General features: G+C 40.9%; 1 protein-coding gene across 1 annotated transcript in view; it reads right to left on the reverse strand.

The window, feature by feature from the left end:
• kcnq1.1 (potassium voltage-gated channel, KQT-like subfamily, member 1.1) overlaps window positions 1-21,373 on the reverse strand; it is a 37,217-nt gene continuing 15,844 nt past the window's right edge. The window contains 13 exon segments of the mRNA XM_079291024.1: window positions 1-482; window positions 484-524; window positions 1,293-1,354; window positions 1,455-1,501; window positions 2,515-2,609; window positions 3,021-3,096; window positions 4,833-4,968; window positions 7,335-7,391; window positions 11,252-11,390; window positions 13,566-13,682; window positions 13,856-13,951; window positions 14,636-14,746; window positions 17,006-17,146. Coding sequence (XP_079147150.1) covers window positions 245-482; window positions 484-524; window positions 1,293-1,354; window positions 1,455-1,501; window positions 2,515-2,609; window positions 3,021-3,096; window positions 4,833-4,968; window positions 7,335-7,391; window positions 11,252-11,390; window positions 13,566-13,682; window positions 13,856-13,951; window positions 14,636-14,746; window positions 17,006-17,146 — 1,356 coding nt within the window. The 3' untranslated portion in view covers window positions 1-244.

Here is a 21,373-nt window from a genome sequence, read left to right on the forward strand (position 1 = left end):
CTCAGTGACTACAAACACAGTTTAGTTGCAGCATTTAAGCTTGGCCTTTAGTGCTAATTTATAGTTACTGCAAATGTAAAAAGCTAGTTTTACAGAAATTATACTTTTTATTTTTTTCATTTTGTTAAACTGTAATACATTTAGCCAGCCAGCCAGATAGATGGAGTAAAAACTGGATACAATCAGAATTTAATGATTTATACTAAAAAGAGAAAACACTTTTGAGCATGTTTGGTTCCAGGCTTCAGCCGCTCTCATCCTGACTGCCGGTGCTGCTGAGAGGATTCTTGGTCAAGGCCGCGGTGGTGCTGCTGGCGGTGCTGCTGGCGGTGTTGGCGGAGAAGGACGAAGGTGATGAGGACAGCTGGTTGTAGCTTGGCAGGCTATACAGGCTGGGGAGGACATTACTGGTCCGTCCAAGCCGTGGCCTCAGCCTGCCTCCACCTTCGCCCTCACCGACGTCCCTCTGATCCAGCAGAAAGGGACTCTGCGATGCGGTTTAGAGTGTGGTCCATGTGCGTTATCTGTAACAGTTGAATCAAATATTGTCAAAAGCAACATGTACTGGCTCGGATTTGGATTCACTACTTATGTTTCTTTTTACTCAAAGAAGTACTTTCAAAGTCATTTCAATGTTGCACGTATGACAACAAGCATTACAGCATTAACCTTCAACCTGTGCCAAATGATTTTACTGCTGCACAGTAAATAGTCTACAATGGCCCATCGAACAAAATTACATTTCAAGAAAGAACACAACAGCGTTAATGACAGATATTCATTCGTCAAAATGACACAATACATTGAACTGTGAAAATGAAATGCCCTAACCACCTTATTTACAAAACTCCTTTCTCGACCAAAAAAAAGATTTTCGTATACGAGGCACACTTGGGGAAGCATTTGGGGGAGGTTGTGATTCAGCGTTTTTGTCTTGACACATCTTGAAAAGAACTGAAAGAAGGTTTCTCTTTTCATGCTGCAGAACTGGCACAAGCTGTTACAAGTTTTGCATTTGATTTGACAATAACAGGGCCACATGTCTCATGCGCGGATATTTCATATTAAAACGGCAGTTCAACTTTTGTTGCATTATCCAAAACTATTCCCAATAAGTTGCCACTGTCTGGTCAATAGAGAGGCCTTTTTGTTACATTTTCACAAAAGTTAAAGCTATGAATAAAAAACACGACCATGTAAATATTTGACTATTCTCTTTCACAAAGACATGATCTGAAACTGTAAAAAGTTATATTGTTCCAGTTTTCCATTGAAGTTGCACAAATTCCCACCTTGTCCTCAATCCTGTTGAGCCTGGATCCGATAGAGTTGGTGCCTTTGTCTTTGGCTCTGTCTTCAGAGGGAAGTAAATAAAAGGACAGGAGGATTAGGAATGTGGTTCGTTCAATAGTTACTGTAATATATTTTCAGAGTGCAGTGGGTTGTTTCATTACCGGAGCCCGACTGGAACAAGGTTATCTTCCCTATGGACTGGTCCAGTCTGAGAAAAACAATGGCAGTTTCAAGTCAGAGGAATATATGTTGACACACCCTCTCTGTGTCTCCCGCTTGTTTTCTTGAGTTTTTTTGCAACTCACCCTGAAATGGATTTGTTTCGAAATAATTACCGGCTCGCTGTGCATTATCCTTTATTACTTGGTTACTTGCTGAGGATATCAATAATCGAACACAAAATATTGATTTGAAAATTATTTTATTGATTTAAAAATGATTTTATTGATTTAAAAGTGATTTTATTGATTTAAAAATTATTTTATTGATTTAAAAATTATTTTATTGATTTAAAAATGATTTTATTGCATCTGTAAAAAACCAACAACAATCCTCTCGCCGTGTGCGGTGATCAGAACTGCATCCATAGCAACGGTCTGTTAAGCTATGTTTAAACTTGCGCGAGCTTCCGCAGATGGCACACGAGCTACAAGAACACACAGGGGCATTCATGCTCAACAAGCTGTTTATTGCATTATTCTCAGAAAACACCAAAGGGTGTACAATCACAATGTGCTGTGAAGAATGAAAACAGACAGCGAGTGTAAACGGCAGAAAGCCAAAAAACCAACCTGCAGAGGAGGAATTGTAATTAACTGTAAACTCCTATCTCATATCCGTGTACTACTCTTTTGCTTTTATACAGTACACTTTATACAAAGTATTCAATGCATTACAATTAAACAAAAGTCAAATATCCTGTCATCAATTTGATTTGGCTGCAAAATATTTACTCAAATGTCGATTTTAAAGAGCCTCGGCTTCTCCAACATGTCAACAGTGCTTTTATCTGTGAACTATTTGTGACGGTCACGTCTGAAAAGCTCTGATTGCGCTCAAAGTTCAGAGGTGCAACACGGCGTCATTTTCGTCACGTTCTGGCGCACCGGCTTCACTACGGCGAGCAGAGGTCTGCCATACAGAGATGATAGCCCGTAGAATGCAGTGATCGACGAATCCGAATCGAGTATTCTACAAAGCCGCATAATATTTCACGTTTACCTTCTCTGCAGCTCCTTGATCCGCACCATGAGGTTGAGGTGACCCTGGGAGTACTGCTCAATCACGTCGCGCACATCGTACGGTTTACGAGCTTGCTGCAACGGGGACAAAAACGTTTCAAACTGTCAGATAAAAAACAAAACATTTCTTCACAATTGTTGTGTTGGGTAATTTAAGGTGTCAAAGCTCTGCCAACTTGTTCTTTCCCGTCAGCAGCGGCTGATGTGCTAATGTGCTGTAAAACACTGTTACTCTCCGCCAAAACACTGGCTGTTTCCACTGCTGCTGTCATCATAAGCCCAACCTCCATCCATCTGCAGGTCTAACTCTACATGGGGCAAAGTTTACTATCATCACTCCACAATCTCTGCTGCTGAGCTTTCCAAATAATAACTGTACATGCTGTGAACTGACTAAATTACAATTCAAATTCAGGTTAGAAGTACTAAAATGTTAATAATTTGAAAAACAGCCCGTGAGAAAAGGTTATCTGCTGTCTTACATACCTGGAAATTCCTCCTGGCCACAAGCCAACGCATTCTCTGGATCACCCGGATGGCTTTTCGGTGTGAGTCTGTCAATCTGTGTACAAGAGTTTCATATGAATCAGTTTGAATTTCTTCCAAGAAAATGCAACGAAGCTGGGATTATTGTGAAAATGACTTTTAACATCTGGATTCGTCTGCTTGGATTTCCTCTACAGCGCTGCTTTATTTTCCTTTTTAAGAACACATCACTGTGAAAGGATGGTTGACGTGGCCTTCACACCCAAAACATTCAGCAGTTTCCTTGCTACTGTTCAGTCTACATGAATAGCCTCTACCTTATGACTCGTCTTCATTTGAATGGGAACAAGGTGAGCCACTGTGATTTGTGGGGTCTGTGTCTTTCTCCGAAAATTGTAAATAAAAAGCCCAGAGTAATTGCAGTGCATTTAGCCTCCATTATTATGTTGCGGGAAGTATTAAGAGGCTATTACTCATCTGGGTACACGAGGAAAAGCAGTAAATGAGTATGGGAGGTGGGGAGTAGCTCTTTGTCAAGTCCAGCAGAGGAACAAGGTCTGAGTGTGTCTCATAATGGATTTTTCACAGGCGATGCAATGGTCTGACATTCAAATGGAGCGAATGTCTCATAATATTTTTGTCGCATTCGAACAAAATCGTGAACTTTCAAAGTGCTCCGTGATCTATTATATGGCTCCATCTCCACCGCAAATGGTGGTGATATAACCAGAGAGACCGACGGTGAGGCCAACAGGTGGACACTTCTTTCCAACTCTAATGACTCTAATGAATCCTACTGAGAGTGCAGTTTGAACAGGGAGTGTTTCTTATCTTTACCCCGACATTAGCGGACATGTGTGTAAAGCTTCTGTTGCCATTGAGGAAAGGTAGTCAGCCTTGGCTCAACGCAGCCCCAAGTGCAACTGATTTTACACCTTGTGTTTTCTCCTGCGATCGCTCCAACTGATTCACGACATCGAAAGAAACTACAACGTGAGAAACATGAAAACAAATCTTTCTGTGAGGCTGTAAACCTTGACACCCTCACCCACCTAACTGCTGCAATACCAGCTTTTTTCTGTTGTTGTTTCACTTTAAAGACCATGTCCCTCGCTGCCTGACTGGAGGTGTAAGTTGTGTTTGTTTGTGATAAATGTGTGGTAGTTGCGTTGTAACTCTCAATACCTCCGTCTTCAATTTGCCAACACTGTGTGTGTGTCAATACCAGGGCAGCTGCAGAAATATGACTTCTGTAAACTACCCTGCATCCAGAATCCATACTGCATCTTAATTTAGCTTTTTGTTCAACTGCTGTACACAATATAGAGACTGTGGAATTCAATCTAGTAGTGGTTCAATTTAGCATGGGATTTGATGTGGCATTGCTCTGTGTGAACAGCTGGTTACGTATTTCGGAGTCGGCAGAGCACAGAGTGATCCTTGCCAGCAACGCTGCCGCATGCAGTTCCCACTCTGCATCATTACCCCAGCATCTAGCAAGGAAATCCCCATGGGTCAAAACTGTCGCGCCATTTGTTTCACTTACCGTGCAACTTGCATTGCACTACAGATACTTAACACTAATTTCCTCGTATCGGTCTCCGTCTCTCGCTGTGCAAGTGTTTTTTTTTCCTAATCGAGACTCACTTGACAGCAGAGACCGGAGCACTGTGGGGTTTGGCACATACAAGGGTTAATTACGAGGAGCAGAAAAAATTGATAAAAATTAATGTGTAAAGGTTCTCCAGCATGCTCATTAAAACACACTGGCACGTAAAAAACACAGCACCGGTTCCATTGCATTGCACTCACTGTGACACGGAGGTGACGGGAGCCAGCTCGCTGTAGCGCTCCGGCTCCGGCTCCGGCTCCAGCTCCAGGTCGTCTGCAAAGCTGCAGTTCCTCTGGAGGGGGGAGTGGACGTCCAGGAGGCCCGGGCTTCTTTTCACTGCGCGTTCACACATAGACACACAGGACTTTAGTGATCAATATATCTGGGCATCCAGAACATTCAGTGATGCTGCTGATTAGGTTTTGCCAGGGGCGTAAATACGGGCAGTGCAGGCGGAGCAGCTGCACTGGGGCCCCACACAGAGAGCCGGCCTTCAACAACAGTACATTTTAATTGGTACCTTTGGAAAACACCTGTGTGCAAGGAAGTCACCTGGTGCCAATTGCTTGATGTGCCCTCGAAAAGACATGGTTCTCAATCCTTTTTTTTTTATAAAGTCAACAAAATCATATGCTTTTCTAACAAAAACAATACATTTATTGATATTTTTCTTGTATCTTTGTCAAATATGCAATGATTATTGCTGGGTAATATGTATGTAGATAGCTTTATCTCTGACTTCTCTACTTTCCCTATAGAGTGATGCAGGAATGAGTCCTAAAACCCGGAAATTAGTCAACATTTTGCACTTCCAGTTCCCTCGACTCAAAGTCAATGTTTTTTTAGTTTTTTTTATTAAATGTGTTTTTGGGTAGATGCCTTAAATAAGGTCTGTGGTTAACACAAGCTTGGTAGATTTTAATGTTTTTTTCTACAACATAAAATACGTCAGAAAATACCCCATTCGTGAGTTTTTATAAAAGGCGGTTGCTCACAAATGGCTAAATAAAACTAGCTTAGCAACCGTGGTGTAGTCTGTTCAAAGCCTAATGTTTGTGTTCTTAGTTTCACTTTGTATTTTTGTTGGCCAACCCATTGGCCAACCCAATCCATGGGGATTTTTTTCCATTGAATTTAGGATTACTGCAGAAAATAAGGCTTCTAACCAAAAGCCCATTCAAATAACCCAGAGGTGCGACTCATTTCCTGGATTTAGGACTCGTTCCTGCAGCAATCTATACAATATAGCCTAAGTAAATAATTTGACTGTAAATTGAATACATTGATGGTATGATATATATATAAATATGCATACAGTATATATATATATATATATATATATTTATATAGCGTGCACTGGGGCCCGTCGTAACTACCTCACACCACTGAGTTTTGTTTTTTATAGCTTTGGACTCGCGTCAGGTTGAGATTCATGATGATTCACAATGTAATTTATTGAATTATTCTGTTGATTTCTTGCTGCACCAATGGTGTGTATCTCACAATGCCCATCAGGGTAAGGAAAATAAATGAGTTTTTAGTTTTAGGTTGCTTAGTTTTATTTCCACAAAAGCTAAGAGGATAGGTTTATTGGCTACCTGTGGTTTTTGCTGCTGTGCTGCCCCTTCATTCCATATGTAAAGTGGCAATTTTAAAAGCATTTTGTTCTTGTGAGAAAACTCACTGTGTGTACAGGAGATTTCATTTGCAGATACAGATAAAGGATATTGTTGAGATGAATAAACCGACACCAGTTTGACTGATGGTCGCTCGAGTGCACAATAAAAATAAACATGATTTATGAAAATGAACAGAAATTGAGATGTCTAATCAAAACAACACGAGTCTGATTGATATTCCCTGAAGTGCAAAGAATAAATAAATACAGGAAAATAAATAGAAATGAAATATCTGTCTTTGCAAATGAACTCGTATTCTCTTCCTCTTTGAGGATGCTTGAGTCAGTGGCAGCCATGATAAGAGCTGGACTCTGAATGCTTAGGAAAGGTGCTTCAATGCTTCCTTTTTTATCTCCTTCAGCACAGGGTATACTGAACCATCTTTTACCAAAGGAAAGGACATAGCGACGTCCCACAATTCCTTGCGGCAGCAACATTTAAAATGACACAATTGTGACACAATCATTTAACATCTTTCTCAGGAGTTTTTTTGGACAGGAATCTTTACTCCTTACCGACTATCCTTTCAATGTGTTGTAAATAAAGTTGCTTTCAAATAAAACACATCCACACAGCGTTTGTCCTGTGAATTCTCCACCATGTCTTTCCTTGACCTCATGACGCAGGCCACAACTTTTTGCATTTTGTCCCGAGCGATAAGAAGTCTACAGCAGATATGGCAGAATTGTTGCGGCAGACTGTGTGGAAACTCGTGCATCATTTTAATCCGCAAAAACTGTGTTTTGAAACTGCACCAGCAAGAGAAGTGTGATACAACCGGTCTGAAAGAGAAAACGTGGCATCACATGATTTTCCTGATACATAATTGTGAATGTTTTTCTTGGAGTAAAACTTCTATTATCTCTTTTCTTTTTATAAATACCAAAAATTACATTGTAGATGAACTCAACATATCCAGACCTCCTAGTCCCAGCATGTGAGATATCAACACTTCAAACTGTAGTTGACCCTACACGTGACCCATGCAAACCCAGAAACACTCATATCAAAACATGTTGTTACCTGGAGGCGGTGAGCTGAACTGAAGGGAAGACAAAGACGTCCAGGACTGCTGGCAATCTGGAGCACGCGTGACGAGAAACACAAACACGATCAATGTTTACCACAGGGCAAAGAAAAGTCACATGCTACGCTGCTAACGAAGCATGCAACTTTCCTTTCATCACTCACTGGATAAAAGTAACTGAGAAGATAAAAAACGGAGGTTGTTAAAATGGACAGTAAGAGAGGACAGTAAGTGTGCTGAGGACGTGTGGAACCAGCTACACGGACAAAGCACACATCGAGAGAGGAACCAAAGACACAAGCAAGAAAATAGGCAGTTAAATTGGATTAAATAAGAAGATTTGGAGACTATACACACGCAGAATCACACATATATAGACCCATAAATACACACAGTTGTTTCTGTCATTCATCCTACCCTCATTGATATTAATGGGGTGGACAATAAGTATTAAGTGTCAGTGCAACGTAATACCTTTCAGCAAAACCACCAACTGCATCCTCCAAAAACATCATGAAGTTGAGTTAACACCTCTCAAAAACAGTTCCACCAAGACTGAACATGATAATCTTGATGAAGGATTCGTTTCAGAACTGCTGCAGTACACAGAATTCATTTTGGAGAGGTGACCACCATGGGATTGGTTGTATCCTCTCGAATAAAACTGCTAGTTAACTACAAGCTAAAAGCTCAATAATCTCAACAATTTTAAGTATAACCCCCCCCCCCCCCCCCAAAAACGACTGTAATTACTGAATTTGAACGGCATGTTTTCTGAAAACCAATCCAGGCAACTAGCGTTAGCTGACTCTGTAAGCAGCTGAGCGCTTTGTGTAGCCAGTCAATATACGCACACACCAGATGGTAACGTGGCAATTTAGTTCAATGGTTCATCACAAGCAGCATGCAGTAGATGAAAGATGAGCAGTGCGACCTGTAAAATCTCTTCGGCTTAAAATCAAAGACACTGATTTTCATTGAACACGACGCGAACAGACACGTCTTCACAACTGGGCAAATTAAAACCCGCTGTTGTGCTGCGAGTGCAAAGCAGAAACCATTTGTACGGCTGCACGTTGGTGGCAGAGATGCTGTTGCGCATCTAAGCGGCTTTTCGGGTTGCCAGCTCGTGTAAGATTAAAAAGGATATACAGCTAAGCACAAGAATGAATAACATCCAATTAGATCTCAGCATAATGTAGGCATGCTCATTGTGTCCTCTCTAGTATCTCATTTTGTTCATCTGGAACAGAATGTCTGTTAATGCCCTCCATGCAGTAGGGCTGGGTATTGTTGTTTCATAAAAGTTACGATAACAGTACCAACACCAGTACCCTTAAAGTGATACGGATACCAACAGAGTACTTCATTTAATACCCTTTTTTCCACCTCGTTCGATAGCCAGCATGTGGATTTAAGCATCCGGTTGCCTAAAATGCCACCTCCAGCGCATTTATTTTCATCGGACGCCACAGATGTGTATTAAAACCATAATATTGAACATTTTGGTGGCACCTTGGCACACTGAACTGCAAATTCAAACCACAGCGGGCCAATCTCACTGTGCAAGAACAACCATACAAAAACATCACGGGACACGATGAAGGTTAAAATGAATGAACATGGAAAATGAAATGAGTGAAAAAAAGAGAAGAAATGAATGAGGTAATTTCAGAGATGATATTTAATTTGTGAGCCTCTGAGCTCTGGGAATGTGTTTAGGTTTGATGAAAACATCTCAGTTACTTTCATCCCGTGTCTGTCAGAAGGTTACTGGGAATCACTTCTGACTCACATTTGCAACACAACTGCAGTTTGTGTTCAGAGCGGGCCGAATGCTTGGCCTTCGAGTGTTTTATACTTGTATCGCTCTCTCGAAATCCACTCAAACAAACAACTTCACACCCTTTTTTTTTGTTTTTTTTGTTTTTTTCTCTGGTTCACAGAGGCCCACAACAAAATATAATGCATGATCATTCATTGAATTATTCAGCATGCTTTTCAAATTGAAAGCTCCACTTTGAACAGATAAGAACACAAGTACATTGTGCTGATAATGCCCCTTTTTCACTCTGCACTTGAAGTAAAAAAATTGAATGCAGGACTTTTACTGTGCACTATTTTTAGTTTTACTCTTAATAATTAATAGTTTTACTTCAAAAAAAAAAAGTTTCTTCTTCTACCTCTACTAATGCCAACATTTACAGTTAGAGAAAGGGTGAAAAGTAAAGCCCGGCCCTGAAAAACACACCCAGGTGTACTCGCAGTCAGAAACATGAGTGAAATACATTTATCGGAGGTTATTTCCAAAATGGCCTCGTAGTCGCTTGCTTTGACACAACCACTGAGCGTCTAAAGTAGAGCATGGATTTTATCAGCGGAGGTATTTTGCTTGCTCTTTCTTTTATTTCTTTCCATAATGTTGTCAGACACACAATAACAGTCGGAGCCTCTCAGTGGCAAACACAAGCTCTTTAAGTGAACGTACATTGACGGTGTTGAATCGCCCGGAGCGATTACACGGCAGCCCGTTGAGCGGCTGCCGTCTCCAGCGTTCTTCTCGCTCAATGCTGGACCAATTTCTAAAATTGTTGTCCCCGTTAGTCGCTTAGACAGCGGAAAAGTGAGGGAGGGACCACCAAAGTCATGACACGCGCACACCTCATCCCAGGCGGCAACCACCGATTCTGCCGATGTTGAATACCACTTATTGTAACTAAGTATGCGGCGTCTCTACGTCACTCGACTACATTACAAATATGGTAACTTCTGTTCATTGGCTGCAAAAAAACAACAACATGGCGACGGCCGTAATCCAAGATGGCGACGGCGCTTTAAAACGGCAGTCCATAAACCAATGGGTGACGTCCACTTCTTCCTCTAAGCATAGTGAGGAAGGGATCACCAAAGTCCTGACACCTGCACACCTGGTCCCCATTTCCCTTTATCCCCCCTGCACATGTACGAGTCCTCTCTCCACAGTCATTTGCAGATAGTCTGACGTAAACCCACTGCACAGTCATGGTGGTCCGGCCCTTGTTTCTGTTTCTTGCCAGCTTTTTGTTCCCGGTTCCGGCCTGCCTGCCCCTTGCCTGCTAAGCTTGCCCTCGCTGACGGATCGCTTGTTCCTGAACTCGGCTTTGAAGTAAACGATTTATTGCTTTGAACTACTCTGCCTGTGAGTCCTGCTCCGCATCTCTGCGTGCTCAGAACCGTCACCGCAAAGACATTTGCAAAATGAAAGTCCACTGAGATTGTTGAATGTGTTTCACTTTCTGTCAACCGACACTCCTAATTGCAAACGCAACTGCAACTAATTTAAAATGTCTCGACAGACACATAGTATGTGCAACACACAGGCTGCACAGAATGACTTTGTAGCTATGCAGTGTATGATTTGAACTGCATCTTGATGTCACTCTCAGCTATCCACTACTGATCCAGCAGCAGTGTGTTGTGTGGGGTTTAGTAAGTTCAGCAGTGCAGCACCGGAGTTAATGCTCATCAATGCAACCTTGCGTTTTATTGCTGCAATGTGCTCATTCATCTTTAATGTCTGGACTTTGTCCTCTCCCCCTTCTGAGGCTACAATACTGCACAACTGGAGCGCAAATCAAACATTTTCTTTTTACTGTATCATCTTTTTTTTGTCATTTCTTGTCATGCGTATGCAGCATCTTGAGCAACATTGCAAGCGCTTATTCAGATTTAAATGAAACCATGTCAGTGGCTCAGACACTCATAAGCCTCGTTCAACATCTACCACACATGGAAAGATGGAATTCTCTGAGACATCGAGCAAAAGTTATTCCTAAATATGTTCTGTTGCAAACAAAGTTGTTGACACACCGATTAAAGTGCACTGGAGCACAATCAGTAAAGCATATTGTGCTGTTTGTGCCGTCTTTAGTACCTGTGCCCACAGTGCTGTACGCATCTGAACTCAGCTCCATGCCGCTGTCAAATACAGAGCTGTATGTGATGCTGGGAATTGTGGGAGAAGTTGGACCGTTGTCCTTGTCGCTGCTCTTCAACTTCCTCCTTATCTTCACCTGCCCAAACAAACACAAACATCTCAGCTCACGTGTTTCTGTGGAGAGCAAAACCGTGTTCAAATATTCATACACTTAAAATAATACGGCTTCGCAGCAATGTTAGGAATCTGTGGTCGCTGACTTTATATGTAAATAAAGCCAATAACGGAGCAGTAAATGGTGCAGTTTTCTATTCTTGTTATGTATATGTGATTGTATAATGAATGCATGAACATTGATTCAGGGTCTAAGTGCAGCAACGCAGGAATCACTGTTATATTATATTTATATTATGTATTTAACGTATTTTTTTATTGCTGTTGCCCAGACATATCACAACTTTGAGGTCAGACCCCGTTAAGTCGAGTGGGAACACCTTTGACACACAAGCAACATTTTTTAAATGGAATGATTGGCGTGGGCATGGTCTGCGGCAGCACCAAAGAATTGAATAATGAATAATAATATTAAACTGCCGCTGGCTGTCTGGGTTGCACACTGTATGTTTTTATTTCCTGCCTTACTTTCTTGTATTTCTTTTCCCCACAGAGTTTCCACACCAACATAGACATCCGTCACAGTAATGATGACGCTAATTCGTTAAAACTTACATTTCTTACGTTTCATCAACTTGGCTTTTAATCCTCAAAATCCATGCAACAATAAATTGTGGCACCGTTATCACAACATCAAATAACGTAACGTAGATTCTCGTCGCTTCAGCCGGGACTCACTGCGGCCCGTTAGTGATGGGGTGGCTCTTCTTTTGGCTTTGATTGGATTATTTTATGAATTAAAGCTGAACTAAGCATTACAGAAGTCCAACTGTGGCACTTCTTTCAATCCAACTGTAGCCTTCAAAATGACCATGAAGTTGAATCAATGGGCAAAAAGCAGGGGGTCTTGGGGAAGGGGGGGGGGGGACCCATTGATTGACAATTGAGACCCCCGAAAGCCTCAATAGCAAAACCTAAGAAAAATCTTTAAAAAACCTATTTGTCACTTGCAATTGTGATTAAATGTCTTTTAATAGCTCACTCCAGCAGTACTAGTTATTCAAGTTGCAAAATATGAATTCACAAAATGAATACAGAAAAGAAACACGTGGGTATGTGTGTATTGTTTCTGGTAAGGTCTTATTCCATGGATGACGCTGTTGCAAATGGTCTGCAATAGAAATGTTGAGTCATTTATCAAACACAGTTACCCAGCACAACCTGAAAGGCAGTGGATCTTTTCACGGTAAGACCTTTGTGCATAAAAGTTCTACAGTGACACAAGTGCATGTGTGTGTAGGTGTGTGTGTGTCGGCTTCGAGAGAGAAAGGTGTGTGTGCTGTGTGGTTGTGTAGTAATTATACATTATCCAGCCTTGGGGATGTGTGTGCAAAGCAGGCTGTTCTCGAACAGAGCAAGTAGCTATACCTACTTCTGGGGCGACTGTGGCTCAGTGGTAGAGCAGGTCCTCCGAGCTCCGCTAGTCCATGTCGATGTGTACTCGGGCAAGACACTTCACCCCAAATTGCTCCTGAATGCTGTGCATTATGGGTATGTTTGGGTATGAATGGTTAGATGATCCTGACTGGCAGCTGGCACCTTGCATGGTAGCCTCTGCCATCAGTGTATGAAAGGGTGTGAATGGGTGAATGAACATGTCGTGCAAAAAGCACTTTGAGTGGTTGAAAGACTAGAAAAGCGCTGTACAAGTACAGCAGGGGAGGGGAGGTGGATGGGTCAAACTAAATGTGTCACTTCAGTCACGTCACTTCCGTAGCTATTTTAACCCAAACCACAATCTTTTCCTAAACCTAGCCAAGTTGCTTTGTTGCCTTGACTTTGTTGACTTTCGTAAGGAAAAGGCAATCAAAATGAGGAAGTGTTGGTTCAAAGCCCGGTTCATTGCCTTGGCTTGCATCCATGAAATATTGTAGGCTCTATTGTGTATTGAGTCTGGGTAAGACTTCAGCATAATACTGGAGCACTAGGTTAGCCACTAGCCAGCAGGTATTTTGCATGAATCAACACCTCTCAAAAACAGTTTCCACAAACTGACCATTATTGCCTTCTTGAAAGCAGGATTCACAGTATTGTAGGGCTGTTGCTTCATATTGCATTAGGTTTGCTTTGGTGTACCTACTAAACTGGAAACCGAGTAAGGGGCAGTTACAATGAAATCTATCAAATGGTTACTAACCGATTTCTTGGGCTTGGGGGTGGACAGAGAGGAGGCGGGGATGTTGGATTTCTTCCTCACAAACATCTTGAATGTGGCAGAATCAAAGTTCTCCACTGCAAAACATCTCCATGATGTCTGAAGGGGCATGAAAAAAGCAATATATTGGTTGGACAGGACTAATTTCATGGCAATGCGAGATGGAAAGTAAGGGACATGAAAGGATGGTCTCAATAATAAGGCTGGGGCTCGGAGACGCCTCACTCCGCCGGCTGTATTGCGGTTCTGTTTCAGTGTTCTTGGTCAAATACCTGAATGAGACAGGCAGCTGCAGGGATCTGTCTGTTGAAGTGTTTTTGTCTTTGTTTCTGCTGCACCTTCAGGGCGAAGCCTGAGCCCAAGATTCCCTGTGAACAGCAGCACAGCAGATACTGCTCATTAATTCAGTTTTAATGACACACTTACAGGCAGCCGCAGCATGACTCAAAAGACGGAAATAAACACAAAGTTAAACAAAAATGAAGGAACAATGGGCTGTTTAATGCAGAAACATATAAGTCTATTATTCACTTTGTTCATGAATAGAATTAATAGATTAAAATAGTCAACCAAAGATGCACTGTATTATTTATTGGTTAGTTTCTTAAATGTGATGGGTTCCTTGCTTTTGTAAACTGAATATAATTTGAGCGCTAACTATGCTTAACCCTAATTCTTTCAAACCACAGTCACTATTATTATTATTCTTTCCTGAGCTGGTGAGATGGTGCAAGGGGACAGCCCTGACTCAGCATTAACACTACACTGGAAATATTTAAAATCAAATTGAAACTAACCAGCAAACAACTCAAGCAAGAGAATTATAGCTCGAGTCAAGGTCCTTACAGCACTTAAGTCACAATATTATGACAGTATGTATGTAAGCTCTCAACTGTCTTCAATAACTGTAGTGGCTGGTAGTGGCCGGTTCACACATGAATCATAGCTACACTTAAACCAAAATTAGGCACTTTCTGTTTTTGTAATTTGAAGGAAATAGTACGATGATGCAAGAAAGACGCCCTCGTTCAGCAATGTCTCTTTCCACTTACAGCAGGCAGAGCAAAGAAGGAAATGGCAAAGACTGAGAAACAGGATGCTATGGTCTTTCCAATCCAGGTTTGTGGCACTTTGTCTCCATATCCAATGGTAGTCACTGTCACCTTTGAGAATAAAAACGAACAAACATTAACACTAAAAAATACTAAAAGTTTTATGAACACAGGTGTAATAAAACTCGTCAACATTTGGTTAACAGCTGTTGCAAAAGGAAAGAAAGAAAATATATTAACAACAAAAACTATCTATAACGTTTGTATTAATTTTTGGAGCAGCCAAATATCTGTAGATTTGAGACTTAATTGAGTCACAAAATCAAGGATGTGAGACGTGACTTCCTGAAGGCTTTACTTATGGTTTTGAAGCCCTGAGTTAGGCATTTTGGCCGTCGCCATCTTGTCTTTTTGCAACCAGAAGTGTCCCAAGTGGGTGGAGCTAAGTGCAACCAAATGCTGAATGAGACATTTTTAGAAAAACCAAAATGCTACACTTAACTTTCATGAACACACGGTGAAACGGTTAAAGTTCTAAGACACACATAAGCAACTACCAGACTGGACAACTACTGTATATGTTGCTAGCATGTTGCTAGCATTGCCAATAACAAGCATTGAAAGGACTTTTTTACTTTTTAACGAAGTAAAAACAGTTCTAGGAAGAAAGGATGATTATTGTCATAATGCAACATAGGCTTGCAGTTGCAGTTGTAGCCCATTTGCGACACAAGAAAAACATGACACAACAAAAAAAGTAATGCATTCCTGTAGTGCAGATGGATGGATTGAAACAGCAACAACAAAACAATTCTGTTGGCAGATGATACGGCCGGCATCTTAACATAAAGAAATCGACATCAGGGAAACACTGTCCATCACAGTCCGACCGTGCCTGAGCACCAAGCATCACCGATGTAAACACTGAGTCCTAGCACAGCTTAAATTCTTCATTTTACTGCTTGACATGTAAATGATTTGTGACTTGAACCAAAAAACCCCATCTTTAATGGTTGTGATCAATCTACCCACAGTATTTGCTGTAGCGCGTGAGGTGCATGTTTTCCCTGACCCTCCGACCACAACTCAAACTTCTGACACTCACATCTTTATGCACAGAGAGTATTCAATACTGGCTGTGAGCGTGTGGTTTATAAAGCGTAAATATTGCAAATAAACCTTCATTTATATGAGAGAAGTGGGTATGACTCTGCTGTGTGTGTACGTTTTTTAATATCAGAGTCCCTGAAGTTTCTCAGAATAGCCGAGTGACTGAGTGGGTGGTGACTTATTGTGTGAAAATAAATTTTCACCCTGTATTCTCTGCACTACTTGTTTTGCTGCTTGTATTAGCGGCCCACTGGATGTGCCCAAGGGTTTTCACACAACTCCTACTGTAACAACAGTAGTACAGATAAAAACAGTTTGTGTTCGACCTTTCACTTGCCAAATACTGTTTCAAACAATTCAATGTGTTTAGCAAATAAATCTTACTTTTGGCAAGACGGGAAAGTGGCAAAAACAATATCTAGAAGTCAATTCCACTTTCTCTTGAAACAAAATACAATTAATGTCAATGTTAATGTTCATAAGATATTAGTTCTGAGTCTGATCAAAATGTGTCGACGTGTGATGACATATGTAAAATCAATTACACGACTTCAACAAATAATGGAAATGAGAAAAATGTATTTAATCAACACAATTGAGCAATTAACTGATTGTGTCTATCTGTTGATTATGCAGGTGAGTCAGCAGGTGGTTAGCTTAGCATAAAGACTGGTTGCTAAATGGCCAGGAAATAGTCAGGCACAATACATTCTCTCATAAGGTGTTGTTTTCACACTTTTTGCCTTTGTACAGAGCCAAGCTAGCTGTTTCCTGTTTCTAGTCTTTTTACGTAAGCTAAAAGTCTCCTGGCTACAGCTTGGTATTTATCGTCCAGACGTGAGAGTGGAATCAAAGTGTATTTCCAAAACGTCAAATCATCTTTTGGTGAATGAGTTCTGCAATAAAAACACAGTAATTCAAACATCATCATATCCTTCATATGTCAGAAAATAGTATCCAATAATGGCTGGACCAGCTCTGATGAAAATGTCAATTTGATGTCCCTGGTCTAACACACATTTTCATCCCAACCCGGCACATACTGACATTTGGTCAGCACCCACTTTGTGAACTCAAACAAAAAGCACTTGCTTAAGGTTGGGCAACAAAACCACCTAGTTAGGTTTTAGGAAAAAGAGTTCCCGCCAAAGGGCGTGACAACCTGGGAATGAGAATGGGTTCGAAAAACTTACTTTTGACTTTTGATTAAGCCCGTCACAACCATCACACACACACACACACACACACACAGATTCTTACCACTCCCCACCACAGGGCATCGGCATAGTTTTCAATTTCGGTGGAGCTGCTGCCGTCGACTACGTCTTTCTCTGCCAGGTAGACAAAGTACGAGGAGAAGATCAGGCTCAGAAAGCCAATGTATAACGTGGAGATCAGCTCCTGAAATACACATGCACAAACATGTGAGATATCTCAAACTAAGTAAGGCAAGGCAAGGCAAGTTTATTTGTATAGCACATTTCAACAACAAGGGAATTCAAAGTGCTTCACATGAAACCATTAAAAGCATAAAGGCAAAAGTAAAGGAGATTTACATTACGCTGTACTCAATCAACCATACACTGCCGCAATTCTGCAACTACGCGCACACAAACCACGTCTGGAAAAGATCTCTGTCGATCTGCGTTTTACAACAAAGGGGTCATTTCAGAGAACACCATTAAATATTAAATATTATATCTGTGAATTATATGTACTTTCTTACACAGCCCCTCCTGACTGCCACATTGTATCGGTTCTACCATTTTACCGCTTTAATGTCTGGAGTGGCTGTGTTTGCTATTAATATGACATATGGATGTGAATATTCATGCAATTGTGATGATTCAATTTCATTTTCTGAGCATTCTGCTGTCTCGGCTGGCTTGGTGTTGAACTAAAAGTGGATTTACACTTCAAGTTGCAGGAGCTACTTATCAGTTTGGTAATGATGTTGTACTTTAAGGGAAAGGGTTGGAATTATATGATGTTTTTTTCCCCTTTAGTCCACAAATCCCATGAAAAGGCCAAAACCAAGAATGCATAAGTCCATTTGTCAACACTGTGGCTCTCAGCCCAAATCCCATTTGCTGTTTCAGAAGACATAAATCTGTAAAACTGGGTCATAATATACAGCATATATACATATATATATATATATCAGCTGGGCATTGTAGTTTTTCACAAATGTTTGTCAAACAGGAGTACATTAAGGTGCATTTATTAGCTTGTATTACAACAATGGAGCTCTAATGCAAAAAGTAAGTTAAATCAGGCTTCGTTTACCGAGACAAAACTTGCTGGTGATCAATTCCGTGTGGATTTTGATCTTTTCATGGGATTTGTTGACGTGCTAGTCATACTAAAGCCTGCATGAAATAGTTGCTACATATATTTATTCGGTTGATTTTGAATGGCTCCATGTCTGCTGCATGTAGTCTATTTGGTAGTGTACAAAATAGTGAAAACACTTGAAAACTCTACAGCATGGTGTAGCACAGCACTACAACTAAGGCCCGCATTTTAGAGCAAAATTAGCACCTGTGTTACAGTCAGGGAGGTGGCTGCTGCTGATGGCTGGCTTTTATAATTGACCGTTCACTAAGCCCCGCTCCCGCTGTCAGAGCTACCATGGAGCCCACACTGTCACTAACTGCAACCCCTAAATAAATATGATCTAACATTTGGAAAAACCAAAATGGAGACAGGAGGGTCTACAAGAGGGTCTGCTCCACAGACTCTCATGCAGTCGTTTCAGATTTTCTTGATATTTGGGCTGGTTTTGTGGATTTGGAGCCAGTCACGGTTAAAAGTTGTGTAATACTCGTTACCCGGAGAGCTTGAAAGGAGACATATGTATCGAAGATTTTACGTTTCACGTAAAAAAACCTGCGGAGCTAACATTAGCAGAGTACGTTAGCACATCATTAACTAGCATTAGCACGTCTACGCTACGCTAGCTACTGAAGGTATACTGAATTTACACGTGCTGCTTTTAGTTTTTAATGATTGGAACACTGAAAAAAGACCGGCTTTACGGGAACAGCGTTGTCCCTTACATTCATTGTCCTCCGTCTCCATCAGGCGATGTGTTGGTTCACTTTTACACTTTTATCAGTAGACTTTAGCTTCTATCTTTATCTTTTCAACCGGTTTTCACTGCTGAATCAGTTTGACACCTTGGATATATCCTTTAAACACATCGGAGAACCTTCTGTCTGCTTCTCTCTTCAATCACTATTTTTTTTCTCACAATATATTAGATAATATATATTCAGGGGATGCAGTTAGTGACAGTGTGGTCACCGTGGTAACAGAGCTCTGACAGCTTGACGGAGCATCAGCCGGGGGCGGGACTTAGGGAAGGGTCAATTAGTGTCTGTTGTAAAAGAGCATATGTTCCATTCACCCGGAGACCTCATTTGTTGAATGGTGTTTGTTAAATATTAAAATGCAAATCAGAACATGTTTCATGCCTGGATGCTTTGCTTAAATTAACAACATCAGACCAGCCACCCTCCATGCAAAGCTGCATTCTTAATCATTTTGTGGCTGATTTTCAGTGCCAGTATGAAATCAATTGGATGACTTTTTCTTTTTATTATTGCAGATTAAAATGCTCATTCTCGGTCTCGATATAAATGTTCACTTCATTTTTGTCAATCAATCTTTTGATGACTAAATGTCAGTAAATGTGAGGACTAAAATTATGATAAAAAGGATGAAATTGACAAATTTTGACTGATGAAATTGACTAATTGACTGATTAAATATGACCAAAACGGACACATACTTTTGACCTCTGGACTAAAAACAACTAAATCTTAATCTCAAAGCTGACATATTTAGGAACAATTCCAACTCTATTAGTTATGTATTCATTCCTTATCTTGCAATTGATGTGAAAGTGCCACATAAGTACCAAAGGAAAAATGCATTAAGCTTTATGGAGAAACCACAAGTACAACAAGGTTTATGAAGCATGTTCCGTAATAATCCCTGGAGGGATGTCGATTGAATTCAGATGGGCACTAAATCATTATAAATTAGTTTGAAATCCAGACCGCTGATCTCTCCGGGTGTATTTAAAATATCTATGAAGGATCTTATTGCAGATTCAATAAGGAGCTGTCTGTGATTTGCTCAGGAGGTCTAATTGGGCTTAGCTCTTATCCTGTCTGAATGTAATTTAACGACTGCTTCCTGAAAGAGCTCTTTAAGTGAACGGTCTCTCTGCGCTCACCTACTACGCAATTCAAACTGTGTCTAACCAGTCGGAGTGCCGGAGCACTCACTGCATTAAATCGGCCCAGAATTCATGATGAGTGAAATTCGTATTTGTGTCTCGGCCCAAAACTGTCACTTTCAGATTTTTATTCCAGGAGCAGCAGCCTTATGGCAAAAAAAAAGAACTGGGTAACGGCTGTTTGCCTCCTTCGAAATAGCATAAACCTATCCTTGCACTACACTTCACAGATTGTGTTATGGTCCATTGGTCGTCAGCTATTTCTTCAAATGACTACACTTTTTATTTTGGACATTTTGGCCATCAAACCGTTGTCAGTGGAAATAAGAGCCTGTAACAATTGCTGCTTGCAACTTAAAAGTGTGATTTTTGGAAATAACCGCTTTAAATGCAGTCAAGTACATCTTCGTCACTACGAGCGGTTTAGTAGATATGTGGCTGCTGCTGTGACCTGGCGAACACGTTCAGGAAACATGTGCTTCCAATCTGCCAGCGTGCATTCGAGAAGCAACTATGCAAATTGTGTTTACAAGCCACAAGCGCAAGAATGCTCCTCGGCGTGTATTTAAATGCTGTGATAACACGAAGACTGGATGCTGATTGAAGTGGCTGAAACTCCATTGACTCTAAAAACTCCAGCTGTTAACGAGGAATGGCTGAAGTTCCACGTGTTGAGGTAAGAGACTGACAGAACAACATGTCCAGGTGTCGTGTGGCGAGAGAAGCTTCCTTTACTTAAAATATCCGATGCATTTAAAACCCAATCAGGACTAATTATAAGCTATCAATGCTAAAGTGAATCTCATTCAGGCCACACTTACACCTCCAATTTTGAAGACTAAATCGTGTACCGTTTTTGGTGAAACGTTACGTGAGACATTTAAATTGTTCAATTAGCATGGGCGATGTTAAAAACAGGATTAAGGATCATTTGAGCACTGAATGTGCTTTCCCTAACAGTTTTACTGGTTGGTTCTAAGTCTGTCATTTTGTGTTGTATTTAACTTTTTGCTGTTTTGTTTTCCGTGTTTCTTATGTACGTTGTCATCTTAACGAGGAATCCCTTGCAAAAGAGATTCCAAATCTCAATGAGATTATCCTGGATAAACTATGTTTTCATAAAATCTGAATCAAATATGTGTGCCAGATGCGCCATATTTAAGTCCATCCCAAATCAGCTAGTCTGGAGTAGTCACTGGCAGCTCCAACACTCAGAAATCTACACCAATGCTTACTTGTTATCCTTCACTACCCTGAATGAATGGAGCATGATAGTGTGGCTAATAGAGGGAACTTCATTTGAATTACAAATCTTTGAAATTATATTTTGGACATGAACGTAGCCTAAACCGCAGGTTCTCAACCTGGGGCTCAATAAATCG

This window comes from Melanostigma gelatinosum (assembly GCF_949748355.1).
Source record: "Melanostigma gelatinosum genome assembly, chromosome: 2".
In the NCBI taxonomy this organism is placed as follows: domain Eukaryota; kingdom Metazoa; phylum Chordata; class Actinopteri; order Perciformes; family Zoarcidae; genus Melanostigma; species Melanostigma gelatinosum.